Source organism: Streptopelia decaocto (genome assembly GCF_964273445.1).
Source record: "Streptopelia decaocto genome assembly, chromosome: 1".
In the NCBI taxonomy this organism is placed as follows: domain Eukaryota; kingdom Metazoa; phylum Chordata; class Aves; order Columbiformes; family Columbidae; genus Streptopelia; species Streptopelia decaocto.
The window spans coordinates 193,134,400-193,148,784 of NC_138663.1; the positions used below are offsets into that span (position 1 = coordinate 193,134,400).

General features: G+C 42.9%; 1 protein-coding gene across 2 annotated transcripts; it reads left to right on the forward strand.

The window, feature by feature from the left end:
• The first annotated feature begins 1,530 nt into the window (after positions 1-1,530).
• On the forward strand, positions 1,531-12,921 carry LOC309435724 (gap junction beta-6 protein). 2 transcript variants are annotated; one of them, XM_082044372.1, is made up of 3 exons: positions 1,531-1,752; positions 2,196-2,314; positions 11,122-12,921. In XM_082044372.1, exon 3 carries the CDS (start codon positions 11,144-11,146, stop codon positions 11,933-11,935), a length of 792 nt encoding a protein of 263 aa, XP_081900498.1. In that variant the 5' UTR covers positions 1,531-1,752; positions 2,196-2,314; positions 11,122-11,143; the 3' UTR covers positions 11,936-12,921. The 2 variants fall into 2 exon arrangements, with proteins under 2 accessions (XP_081900498.1, XP_081900497.1); XM_082044371.1 differs by having other exon boundaries at positions 2,196-2,270.
• The last annotated feature ends 1,464 nt before the right edge of the window (positions 12,922-14,385 follow it).

Genomic DNA, 14,385 nt, shown 5'->3' on the forward strand with positions numbered 1-14,385 from the left:
GCAAAACTTTAAATCTGCTGCTGCAGCTAAATATACCCAACATTTAAAGTATTTTGATCTTGGAATGACAGAGATGGGACATGTTTTACTTTTTCAAGGTCGCTGAATCAAGCTGGAAAGTGAGTGGAGAGGGAACAACACGTGTTCCAGATGTCTGTTCTGAAGCTTTTCTTATATTGGGAGATGGGCTTCCATTTCGCAAACTGAAGACATGTGGCCAGGTCCACAGCCACCTCCCTTCCCCATACACACCGTACACATGGACCTTGAACATCACCTGAGCACACAACTTCACTAGAAGTCAGCAAACACAGGAAGACTCAGGCCTCAGGTATTTATGGCTTGTCTACCTCAGTGTAGCATCACATACCCTGGGCCTTGTCCTGCAGTTGCCACAGTGACCTGACTCCAGTCGAAGCCAGTGCTGGGTCCCCCATGGATGGGGTAAAGCTACTGAATAGTCCGAGAGATGAGCTTGACCAGCAGGTTCAACTAGAGGCCTCCTGAGATCCCTCCCGTCATGAATTTTCCTACGGTCCTCACATGCAGGTTCCATGGATCTGACTGCAAGTTTAAGAAGGGGTGATGGAGGGAAGACGAACACCACAGAGGCAGAGGCTAATGTTTAAACCCCAACTCATGGCAGTCTCTTTCAAGTGTAAGATTGAGCTGCTCATGCTAGAAATTTCTACTTCTTTTTGCTGAGCATAATATCAATTAAACCATTTACTTTTGCAAAAGATTTTCCCTGGTATTATTTTTTTTCTAGAAAGTGGAGATAAAGGGCAGAAGAATTTAGCTGGAAATCATTTATGTTTGAGCCCTTATACTCTAAACAATCATGAACACACATTTATTTTTCACCCAAAGCCCAAGTGAATGTACTGTTGTTGTGCTGTATGTTTTTACGTTTTCTTTGGAAATTTAGTTAAGAGAATTAGAAACCATTTATTTAGTTTGATGTGCGTGCGTGCAAGATGGAGAATTCTGTTTCGGGCAGGGATTTTTGAACCCAAAGTAAATTGTTTCCTCAGCAACTCTATTCCTTAGAAACAAAAAAACTTTCCAAAATAGGTCTTTGCACTGACAAATATCTGGAGCTCTGTGAAAGCCTGCGGGTTTGCAGGGCAATGCCCTAGCATTTCAATCACACTTGAAAATTAACCTCAAAAAGCCAGAAACTACTAGCTCTTCCTTCTGTCTCCGGCCAGTGATTCCTCAACAATTTTCAGGAGAAAAAGATGTGATTGGGGGTTTGTTTTTTTTTAATCTCCCAAAGACCTTTTGAATACCTGGATTTGACAAGACGGGAATACGACCCTCTTATCCTACATAGATATTAGTTTCCTGTGAAAAAAACCCACATATCTTCCCCTCGCGCTCTCCCCCTGCAACTTCCAGCGTGGGGGGTGGGAGGAGTGTCCGCCCCCGGCGCTTCCCGCCGCCCCAGCAGGGACAGCAGCCGCAGGTCACGGCGGTGGGATGAGCAGCAGCCCCGCCCCGGGTGCGCCGCGTCCTCCCCAGGCGGCCCGAGGAGCCCGGCGCGGGCGGAGGCGGGCGAGGGGCGGGTTAAAAGCGGCGGCAGGTGAACGGGGAGGGACCTTAAAGCGCTGGGGCGGCGAAGCTGGGACCGGCCGCTCCTCGGAGGCACCGCCGGAGCCGTATCGAGCCCCGCCAGCCCGCCCGCGGTGCCTGGCCCCGGGAGCTCCCGGCGGGGCTGAACTGAGCGCTCCCCGCGGCACTGCGGAGCAGGTGAGCGGCGCGGCGGGACGGGGGAAGCCGTTCCTGTGCGTCCTCCGTGCGGAGCGGGCCTGGTGGCGGTGGAAGGGGTGGGGGACTCAGCCCGGCCCGTTGTCCCCCCTGCGGGCGCTGCCGCTGCACTTGTTGCACCCCAGCGTGGGGCTGGGGCCTTGGGCGGCGGAGCCGGGCGCTCTGGCGGCGCTGCCCGCCGCGCCTGGGAGAGGGGCCGCCCGCGGAGACCGGCCGGGGCCGGCGGACGGCACCGTGTGCGCTGCCCCCTTGTGCCCCAGAGCATTTACCCGTGAGCTCTCGGTTTCGCTTTCTGAGCTTGAGCATGAGGGGGAACTCTTGAACCCCGCGATCAGTTTTAAAAGGGAACACTCTTGTTTCTCTTACCTATGCAGTTAACTTCTAGCAACCTTATTTTTTTTTTTAAATTCACCTTCTCCCGGCAGCTCTTTGTAGGCACGTTATGTGAAGTACCCGACCAGCTAAAACACCAAGCAAAATCAAGGCCTCTGCAATTACAGGTAATTTGCGACACGCCTATAACTGTGAAGAGAGCAGCAGGAAGGTAAACAGCTTGCATCAGTAAAACTGACAGGTCCTGTGAGCGTCCGATCGCACACTGGAAACATTCCTCAGATTTACGGGGAGAATAGGAAATGCGAGGTGTGAGTCAGAAATAAATGTGTTTTTGAGTGTTGGTGCTGGATAAGATTGCACAAGGAATTGAGTACTCGGGCCCTGGAATGAAACACGAGTTACAAGCTGGAGTAAGGGCAGGAGGATTTGCTGAGCTCCTGCGGTAGCTGGTATTTGATTGTTCTGTGGCCTGCTGGCCGTGGCTGGTTTTGCTGTCATTGGGCCTTCCTAGATTGTCTGTTACTTCTTCAGCCTTTTGAGTTGAAGAATATTTTTTCTTTTTTCTTTTTTTTTTTTTTCCCCCCCAATAGAATAATTAATTTCTCTGTATTGTGCTCTGTTAGTTTTCACTGTGTAGCCTGGAAATAATCTTAAGAGAACAGGCAAAGGGTTGAAAGAAGGAAGTGGCTTTTTGTCTTAAGAATGCTCTTTTAAACCCAGTTTTTCTGACTTTGATCGCTAAAGACATTTTATTGGCTGCGGCCTGTGTGAAATGATATGAGGGTCTGGGCCCAAATTCTGTTTGGGATTACCGCAATGTATGCATGTGCACTGAGTTGAGAGTATGTGTATTTTTATCCTTGATATTGTTAAAGAAGTTAGATGTGGTTTCTAGTATCTCTTACCCTCTGCTGTTCAGCCTGGAAACTGTGCTTGCCAGATACTTGCCTTGAAGAGCCCTAGAGGAAAGGCAGCAGGCAGAAGGATGTCCATGTGGTTCTGTTAGGTTTAACTTAGGAGACATGGCAATGGAGGGACAAGTCTCAGTCTGGAGGGAGACACCTCCATGTGTCAACTAGGCATTCAATGTAACTTTCCAGGTGGGCTTTCCAACGTGTCTGCCGAGCCGTGAGGCTTTGCATTTGTTGGGGTTTCTTGGAGATTTCTGTGCCCAGAACTTTCAGTCTCATAATTGGTAGACGGACTACATATCACAGAGCTTAAAAATGGAACAATAAAAAGCCATGAATTAAAATATTCCTCTGGAGGAATTAATTTTGTCATGACAGGGCTAATTTTCTCAACTTGCAGAGGCTTGTGCCTCTGACTGTGTTGCTGGTTTGCATCCCTTGAAGCATAACCCAGGTAGATTTCTTGAGCGGCCTCATTTATATTGTGCAAAAAGTAATTGCACAGTGAAAAAGGTATAGCAGACTATCTTCGTCGCTGGAAAAATAGCAACAGTTTGAGATGAACATATAAGTTCTTAGTAACAGTCATTCCATAAGCTTAGGTGGTACCTATGAGTAAAGAGAGTGCTTTAAAAGTCGTTTCTTTGTGTTATTCATGTCAACAGTTCCAATGAAATCAGTGGTCTCAAGCTGCATGAAACAGGACCATGGGATGCATCTTTGTTTTTTCTTTTGATGTTTTTCCTTGTTCTGTTCCTCGCTGGTTTCAGTTGTTGTTTAATGATGACTGACGAGTTGCCTGAAAGGAGAACTGACTCTTGCCTGGCTAAACACCAGTTCATAAGGAAAAGCCTGACGTGATGATATGTGAGGAGAGATAAAGTACTTTCAAAACAGAAGGAATGTGGAAAAAGAGAAACACATCTCCTCTTGGTTGATAAAAGAAAGTTGGAAACTAATTCTATTCTTTATTGTGTACAAATGTTTCTTCCTGTAATAGTTTGGTTTTTTTTAAAGAGAAAAAAGTTGCTCTTGTCTTTACTTTTGGTGAGAGAAATGCTAACAAAAAAACACTCAAGGAAAAGCTGCACTGTTGTGTAAAATCTTCCTGTTTATAAATTTAATTAGAATTTCCAAAAGGGTGCAAGTTCTGTCTGTGAGTTTTGTAAGAAATGTTACAATGAAGTGGGAGGGGGCAGATTGGAAGAGGGGATGTAGACATTTGCCTAGGTCTAGGGGGAAGGAAATAAGAAATAATGGGGTAAAACAAAAAACACGAATAAAAACAACTCCAAAAGATAAAAATGTCATAACTAGGAAGTTGCTGTTTTAATGACTGGGAGCAGGGCACAGTGTGTATAAATCTTTCTTTAAAAATATGGGAAATGGGACACTTGCATCAGTGAAGACGTAGTCTTCAGGAATGTGGCTTTCTTTCAAAGTGAGGAATTTAAGCACATTTGGAATGAAAGGTTTACAGGGGAGAATGGCTGAGGGGCCAGATTCTAACAGGACTTGTGCTGCCTTGTCAGGCTTTCAAGTGTGACTGGCACTTCTGATTTCCTCTTTTCCACAAGTGGAGTGAATTTTGTGCAGGGGTGTTTTGGATGATGGTAATAATCCATTTACTGTTGTAGCCTAGTAAAATGGCTATGTATATTTCCAAACGTGCTCAGAAAATGACTTAACTCATGTAGGGGCATGAATATGGGACAGTCACAGGGGGGTCACAATGGGTAGAACTGAACCCTTAATGCTGTTGATAGTTAACTAGCATACTTTTTTTTTTTTTACAATTAACTACATGCATATTGGATTCTAAGGTGTGATGTTGTGTTAAAGGCTATCTTTGAGTTTCCCACTAGGTTTAATTAGGGCAAAGAATGCCTCCTGTTTTCATAAACTTGAGTAGAAGAAAAGTACAATGCTTGCAGTGTTCAGACCTGCAACTCTCAGAGGTTTCCTGTTGCTGATGAGTCTTTGCCTGTTCTTGTGTCAAATCAGATATACTGTAAATCCTCTGTCATGCCTCTTCTGTTACCTGGTTTCCCCTGATCTGGAGATAGGTGTTCAGAACAAAGTTTAGGAGCTGCTAGAGAGAATTGCGCAGGCTTCTGTGATTGTGAGACTGCTCTTTTGATCTTTATTCAACTTTTTAGGAAAGCAGATATTTCAAAGTGTTCAACTACATGTTCCTCAAAGTTTGCAGTATACTGCTCTAAAATTAGAATGTCTGGAACCTGCCTATAATAGTGAAATTAAATGATTTTGCTTGCTAATGTCTGACTTCAAAGCTGTACCTTTTTACATTTTGAACTCTGCTTTAAAGCTATAGCGATGTAGGGAGCTGTATTCTTTTTCAGGTAGCAGGAATATCCTGGATGATTGAATTCAATCTCTCTACTTCCAACTTCAAACTGGTACTTATCTGTTTTGGTCTTCTGATAACCATGTATGAGTCTGTGAAGCCTGATTGTAGTTCAGCATTTTGGAACAGCCCTGTGAGATGGTGAGATTTGTTATCCCCTCTTTAGTGTCTGGGAAACTGAGCCATGGGGTGGACTGGCAAATTAGGTAGGAAGTCTGAGAGAGTCAGCAAGTAATTGCTGTAGCCTGTATGCCAGCCTTTCTTGGTGAAATAAAAGGATGCTGTCTTTGGAAGATGTTAATCTGTATTTATTAGTAGCTTTCTTGGTTCGGTTCTGGCAATGCAGTGTTCTTGTGATACAGCACCAAAACTAACTCCGCAATAGAAATGTCAAAATCTACACAACTAGGCATTGAGGGCTTGCTATTTCACTTAGCAGTAAGTTAGAGCTCAGGTTGACAGGGTGATGGTATGCGGATTCAAAACTGCTGAAATACAGATTTGTCTTCTTCAAATCTGGATATGAAATGGCATATACAGGTCTAAGACACCTTGATGCTGGTTATCAGCCCCTATATGAGTTGGTGCTCCCAGCATAGGCTGTTTAGATCAAGACCTGAAGGGAAAGTTGTATCAGCAGCACCTTTGAATCCATGCTGGACCTCAACATTCATCAATATTTATTGGGTGATAAAATAATTTGGGTAATGATCTTGGTCTGATGCAGTTTGGATGTTATAAAGCTTTTCTATGGCAAAAATTTGGCATTAGAACTGCCAGTCTCAGAGATCAGAGTTATTTTTGTCCCCAGCTTGGGGGTGAGGAGGGACACTTGGGGACCAGTGCTTTTTTTTGCTTAAAGATTATCTTGGTTAACACATTCCCATAAAGGATAAAGTGACTTTTGTCTTGGCAGACTGCTGATCTTGTGTCAGTATCTGGAGGCGCTGCTGAAAGTGGTGGAGTGTCACACTGGACTGGTAACTCTTGGTACACCCTACACTAGAATTCTGATAGGAGTGGGGGTGTTGTGAACACAGTCTACATTTCTGTGTAGTTTCAGAAGAATAAGTAATTTGGTATCCAGTTTGTAACTGTGGGGTGAAGGGTATAATCTTACTCTGAATTAATGTATAAATTAGCATACTGTGGACCCCCTGTTTACTGGGACTTCTGGATGATCCTATAGTCTAATCAAATATTGTAACACTTCCTAACAACTACATTTTTTGCTTGATAATATCTTATAGCAGCAAGTGCCATGTTGTATATGTGAGAGGAATGTATCTTTTTGTTTTTTCCTTCACTGTATCATAGTTGTGGTTTGCTGAAGTTGTGGATTTAACCATTGACTAATGATTTCTCAGTATAACAGTCTTTAACAGAATCAAAAAAAAGCATCTGTTAACAAGCTGTACTCAAACACAGGAGCTCGATGCTAATTGTCCACAGTGTGGTCAGTTGCAGGGTTTTTCACTGGGTGAAACCGCTTTGATTGTGGTTTAGTGTCGGCTTACAGGAGCCAGCTTTGAAGCAGAAGGCAGTCTGGCCAGGGCAGCACAGAGTTGAAAACAATGCTGCTTGGAAGCTGAGAGCTACAGAAATAGAGAAGCTGTAGTTCTTTTCTTGCTGCTGTCCAGCCTACTAGCAAAAAAACCTTGACACTTCTGTTCTTCCCACCTTTCTGCTTTACTTGTCCCACCCCCAAGTTTACTTAAGCTTTCATGTTTTTAACTTATTATTGTGCTGTGCTGTACTTCTGACACCAGCAAAGCATGTAAGTCCCTGACTGCCTATATACTATTATTTTTGTAGGCATTAACCCACATTTGCTCACATAGAAAATACTATCTGGACTGGCTCTATGAAAATTAAGAGCTGCCACCCATTAAAGGAATTGGCTTTCCATCTTTCTGCTCCTTTGGTCAGCAAGACAGTTAATATTTTACTTGCTAGTAAGAAAGGTCTTAAAAGCAAGTATCTGGAAGAAAGATACCCTATGATTGGGGGTCAACATACCAGGGTTTGAGTAAGTTAGGAGTAAATGAGCCATTGCATAAGTACAGATAGCCCAAACTTGATACTTAGCTGGCGTGATCTGCACTGATGCCCAAGTAGTGTGAAGGGCCATACATGGTTAACTTGAGTTCTGCTTGGGTTGCTGTGTCTGTTTATTGGAGAGAGGTGGGCACTTCAGCAATTTCAGAATTGCTTTCATTAGATCCTCTAAATTGTATTGATGAGAACTGTTCAAAGGCAGCTAGTAGGAAACACTGTGGCCAAAGTATTTGCATGGCATTTAGGCTGCTTGAATATGCCCCTACAATCTTAACTGTGTCACCCTTCAGGGAGAAGATAGTGAGACCTCACTGGTGTCTGGTCTGTGCCTGTATCAGTCTCTGGAGTTTCCAGAAGTCATGAGACTTTCCACCAGCATAAAAACAAGGTGGAGAGGGCATAAGGGTACAGCAAGAAGGTGCAAAGGTTGGCAACTAGCTCAGCAAGTAACAGGAAGAGTAGGGGATTGTTGCAGGAGGAGCCGAAGAGATGGTTGGAGAATTTGGAAAGGTAGGTGGGAATGGTGAAGTGGGAGGGTTTGGGCAGATATGAAGGACAAAGGCTTTTTTGGGAAGGAGAGGAAATGTCATGAGAAGACTCAAGGTGAAAGACTGCCTCTCCCGAGTGTGTTGGCTTTTTCTGCTCTGATACAGGTACAGCCATGCTTTTGTTAGAATTGAAGCACCATGTTTTGGCTTAGCAAGCTCAATACACTCTCAAAGGAGATGGAGCAAGTCAGATGGAGAGTATACTTTCATGATGTTGTCCTCAGCAATAAAGCTTTGCCAGCTTATTTTCTCCACTGACTGCTCATTCTTACCCATGCTTTGCAGTTCGCAGCCTGATTTTTAAATAAAGATGTGCTTTTCAGATGCTTTGCTGGTCTGTGCTGTAAGGACAGATAAGGTTAAAAACAAAATGCACGTACTGGTACTGGGAATAACTTTTGAACAAGCCACCTGGTTTATAATGTACCCCTACAAAGTTGCAGGAGATGGAGAACTGCAAGGTGACCTCAGGAACAAATGGTGGTGGGTGAGCATCTTGAGCTAACTTTGCCACTGAAGACAAGCTGCCCTTTACCTATACCCTGAAGCACTCGTATTTAGATTCCCTTTCTTCATGTGAGTTGGGAAGGAGTAATTGCTTGTGGAAGCAAATCCTTGTGGAGTTGTGGTAACAGGCAGCAGTACTGTGTACAGTGAGAGGTGACGTGTAAGAAATAGCACTTATGGGGATGAGGTGCACAGGTGCCACTTCTCAGCTTTTCACACTGTAGGAAGTGGCTGACAGGCAGGGAGAGAAACAACGGCTGAGAGAAGAAATGCAAGGAGTCTGGAATTAAAGCATGGGTGACTTATGTAATACTGCAGTTTACATGGTGCCAGTCTTCCTCAGGTTTTATATTCAGGTGTGCATAAGTATTTCTAGTCATAAAACTTAGTTGTAATGTCATTTTACAGCTATTCTAATTGCAATATGTATGTAATAGTAACAGAGTGCTAGTAAAAACACTAATAAAGTTGTAACTGTTCCTCTGTTTAACATGCAAGGATCTCCAAAGCAAATCTTGAAAGAAGGGCTGGTCTGATGAAAAATCAGATGGTAAAAAAAGGGGTGGAAACAAAGATTTAAAAATCTGGCTGGTATGTTTTGTAAATATTTCTGGTGTTGGGGGTCTTTCCTGTGCCCTCAAAGTTGTTAACCTACCGAGACTTTCTCTATATTTGTATGCTAATGAAAAATAAACATTCTTCTTAAAAAATAACCTAGCAGGATAGGAAGGTAATGCTGCTTCCAGGACTGTTTTCAGACAGATACAGGGGTAATAGTCCAGATATATTTTATGTTCTGAAGGAGACTCAGGAAAAGTTCCCTCCAATCTGAAGAAAATCTTGGGTCCTCCCTTGGTTTTCACCTGCTGAAGTACAACCCCACAGTCAACCAGCATGGTCTGGTGGAAATGTAGTTCAGGGAACCAGTGAAAGGAGATTACGCTTATGTTCCAGTAAGTCAAAGAAAAACAACAACAAAAATCACACACACAAAAAAAACCACAACCAAACAAAAAAGCCCCTTGCATTCATACAATGTGTCCTCGTTTTCCCTGAGCTGTTGTGTGCTTTTTGACTGATGCTCTGTATTATTGCATGTGACTTGCTGATTGTATGTAATTCTACTGTAAAGCAGAATAGTTGTTGACATTACTCAGAATGGGAGTGTGGTGCAGAAGGCAACTGCAGGGAAATGTCTTGTCTTGATTTTCTTCATCATGCAATGTGACCCAGCTCAGAGTTAGGAAAATCTTAATTCTAGTATGTAGTGGGTATGATGGCCTTTGCCCCAGTGACTGCTGTTCTCTGGAAACCTTGAAAATGTGATTTTGCATATTGGTGCCCTGTGCTGTAAATGCCAAAAAAAGATGGTCTCTGAAATGCAAGTGAATAAAAAATTGAGGAATTTCAGAGGAAAGAGGTCTGTGAGCACTTTTAAAGCGACCTGGCTCATAGGCACGAGAAATGCTGGTTTCCTGAATTCAGAGTAGCTTGCAAATTATCTTTCTGTCAATCTGCTGGAAGTGAAAGGGTGAGGGATGGACTGAAATGCCTCAATGCTGTCTGTGAAGGGCAGCTGTTTGCAGAACCTGAGCAAACCTAGACAATAGTGTTCCTTGTGAAGTATGTGGGAGACAAAGGTGAAATCCTTTAGTTAGGATTAAAGTCATTATACTTTGAAACTTACCTTCTGGAAATGATATATTTTTGTTGAAAAGTCTCTGAACTACTTCTGGCCTGTCTGCACTCTTCAAATATCAACTTCAGCACTCCCAGCCTCTGAAATGTCTCCTGTATTCTGGGAGTAATGCAGTCTGTATTACAGTGGGGAAAAAATCACCTAACAGGCATTGACAATGAAGGAGTCTTTGTCTAGTTACTCTAGGCTCTCTTTGTAGTTAGTGGAGAGAAATGCCATTTTGGGATGAATCTTTAAGCAGTGATTTTAAACATACAACTTGAGATGGACAATGACCAAGATTTCACCTTCATTGCCTCAAGCTATTGTGGAATTTGCTTCAACTAACAATATAGAGCCCTACAGTCACATTCTTTTAAAATTTGTGAATGCATGTTATCCAGACCTGCTCATGGAAGGTGCAGAACATCAGCAGCAGTTCCTCAAGGTCTGTCTTTGCTGGAATGTACTCATGAAAATGTTGTTTACACATGGGCCAACTTGGCTTAATTTATATAGGAGTTCTAGCTAACACTTTTTTTGTTTTTAAACAACCTGACTTTTGGCTGATGTCATCTTCTATTTTGTTGCTGTTATCAAACTACTAGAAGTTGTAGCTTCAATTTAAGGCTGTTTTCATCAATTTTCCCTGTCTGCTTTTCCTACTTCATGTGGCTCATAGCTGTTTTCAGTTGGCAAGCACACATAGAAGTTGAATGAGTGTGATAACCATGTGTGTAATCAACTAATGAAATATTACCTGCTGATATGCAATTAGGTTATTATTTATGAGCACTTATATATAAGCGCCCTGTGTAAACAAAATTTTACCACAGCAAATGGACATGCTGCGATTATATGATGCCTTTATTTTATACCACGTGCTTGATGGTATTTGTTTCCTGTCTTGATTAATCTTAGTTTTGTTTATTTGTCTTGTTTTAGGTCAGACAACTAAAACGAGAGAATGGATTGGGGAGCCCTGCAAACCATTTTAGGAGGTGTAAATAAACACTCCACCAGCATCGGGAAGATATGGCTCACTGTCCTGTTCATCTTCCGTATCATGATCCTGGTCGTGGCTGCAGAGAGAGTCTGGGGGGATGAACAAGATGACTTCATCTGCAACACTCTGCAACCTGGTTGCAAGAATGTTTGCTATGATCACTTCTTCCCCATCTCCCACATCAGACTCTGGGCCCTGCAGCTCATCTTTGTTTCCACACCTGCGCTGCTGGTGGCCATGCATGTAGCTTACAGGAGGCACGAGAAGAAAAGGCAGTTCAGAAAGGGAGACCAGAAATGTGAATACAAGGACATAGAAGAGATCAGAAGACAGAGGTTTCGTATTGAGGGCTCCTTGTGGTGGACGTACACCAGCAGCATCTTCTGCAGACTGGTCTTTGAAGCTGTCTTCATGTATGCGTTTTATTTCATGTACGATGGGTTCAGAATGCCTCGCTTAATGAAGTGTGATGCTTGGCCGTGCCCCAACATAGTAGACTGCTTTGTTTCTCGACCTACTGAAAAGACGGTGTTTACTATTTTCATGATTGCTGTGTCCAGCATTTGCATTCTTTTAAATGTGGCTGAATTATGTTACTTACTGACAAAATTTTTCCTCAGACGGTCTAGAAAAGCTGGAAATGCAAAACATCACCCCAACCATGAGAATAAGGAAGAAACCAAACAAAATGAAATGAATGAGTTAATATCTGATAGCTGTCAGAACCCAGTTATAGGATTTTCAAGCAGCTAAGGTGGTGCCAATGCCCGTGTTCACTCTTTTTGGAGTGAATGGTTTTTGTTTAAAGGCTGCAAATGAAATTTGTTACATGAAACAATTTAAGTTGGGCAAGACTTTGTTATGTAGTGTCAGGTGTCAATTATGCATGTCTGAAAAATTGAGGGCAGCCTGAACATGTGAAAATTATGTGAGGATTAAATAGGAAAGTATATATTTCTATGAGTACCCTTACAAGCTGACTATGCCAAGTGGGAAACCCACTAATACCTTCATGTTGACACGCTCCTGAAAACTACGTGCAACGGCAATAAGAACAAAATTCTTTCCAAGCTAGGTATTCTAGTATTACAAAACGTTTTGTAATAGTGATAGTTTTTACTTGAACTGACAATTAAAATATTTTTCTAAACTCTTAAGATTCCATGTTACTTAAGGTGTTCTAGTACGCAACTGGCGACATTTTGTTTCTTAACCAGGCGTATGCAGATGAGCCGTGTAACACCACATTCATAGGGAGGACACAACAGTAGGCTGCATCTCTACAGCTTTGCAAGCACTGCTTGAGACTGGACAGGTAGCTCAAGATACTTGTGTGCATGCTGCTGGCTGTAGGGGAAGTTGTGTGAGTAATTGAGGTAGCTAGTCCTGAGTGCAAAGTCATGCCTAAAACCAGCATGGCAATATAGATACAGCCTAAGTAGACTTGTTTCAAACATCTAGCAGACCTGGTGTTCTTCCTGATCTTTCATTGCCTACTACCAGTTTTATGTCAACATACATAACTATATGTAAATGTTTATTTCTCTAATGTATTAGCTGTATTCCTTTATGCTCTGTCACATCATGGAACTTTTTTGGTTTTGATTTGTTTGCTTTTTTTTTTGTGGCAAATTGATGGCGCTGTTATGAAACTAGGGGCTCTTTGGTTTGAAGGACATGGAGAAGTATCACTGGAAAAGGAACAAGTCTTCTGAATAAAAGGCAAACACTTTTCTCAATGAAGTGAGAGTCTATATGTGAATGCTAATGAGATCTTAAGCAGGACAAGTGCTTAAGGAAAAACTGTTTTCTAGCAGGCACTTTAGACCTAAAGTGCATGTAGCCTACACATGCACTTCATTCCCAGCCAGGACACTGAGGCCCTAATTCTGTTGTCTGTACCCTAATGGAGGTACACATTAAACTCTTGAGTGCATGGGCAGAGGGGTGTGCTTGAGTGCCAAAGGGGTGGGTGTACAAATCCCTAGCTCTAGTGTTGTGTGTGTGTTTCCTATTTTGGGTCACTTCTCACCATGATAAAAATATTATGGACATGCCGACCTCAGCAGAGTTACATTTTTGTTGTTACACTAGTGCAAATGGATTAGCTTTGTTTTTCTATCACAGAGCTACTCTTTCAAGGGGTTTAACGATGAGCATGTTATCCCTTGGAGCAGAGGTTACACTCAATGCAGTTTTCCTCCTGCTGTATCTCACTTTTTCTTACAGGTGCCAGCACAGCTTTGTGTGTGTCTGTGTGCAAGAGGGGGTTGGTTGGTTATTTTGTGTGACCAGTGGGGCCCTAACAGGCTGCAGGCATAAGCAGCAGGAGAGGGAAAATACCCAGTCAGCTCTGTCCATGCATGAGGGCCTGAGCTGAGCCCTGTCATTTATCTATTCTGCTGGCAAACTCCTGATCTTTCCTGCCTTTGCAGCACATTTTCTTTTTTAATTGCTATAGTGAAAAGAAATTACTGCTAGTCTTCTGAATGTGTCTATCAGCAAGCTTGAGGAAAAAATATATATGAAAATCTGTATGAGTGTATTTGTATTCTCTCTGCAGACTGAAAGTACAAGCAGAAGTGGAAAGTGCTACAAAAGTTTGGCATTGTAGGTGTTGTTCCTGGTGGCCTCATCGTGGCTCCCTCTTCAGGCTCCACATCTGCTATGGCAGTGGTTTAAACCTTTACTTAACCGAGCTGCTCCCTTAGGGTCGGGAAGGTGGATGCTCAGACTGTTCCTCGCTGAATTGCCACTCAGCCTGCCCAGGGGCAAACAGTGAGGGCTCAGGCCTTGCCTTGTGCTGGTCCCAGGGTGTGGAGACACAGCTGCTTGTGTTCCAGACTTCATGGAACAACTCAAGCTGTGGACTTAAATCCAGGGCATGCTGCAAATCAAAGGAATTTGAATGGAGATCAGCTAATAGTTATGCTTGATTGTGTCTCACCACTTTTAGTGATCAAATTGGAATAGCCCTATGCTGAACATCAATAAAAACACCTTAAGGCAGGTATGTTCCTCAAATGGAAGAGGGGTAGTTTTTCTTGGTCTATCATAAAGCGCAGCCTGTGAAACCCCAAATGAGGATATGACAACAGATCTCTATATGGTGCTTTCATTTCCTGCTTATAAGTTTTCGAACAGTATTTTTCTATTCCAGCAGCTAGATTTTTCTAGTCTGTTATTTTAAGCCTGGATAAGTG

Excerpts from the sequence above, each read along its gene's own strand:
- LOC309435724 (XM_082044372.1), top strand. The coding sequence starts at position 11,144 with ATGGATTGGGGAGCCCTGCAAACCATTTTAGGAGGTGTAAATAAACAC.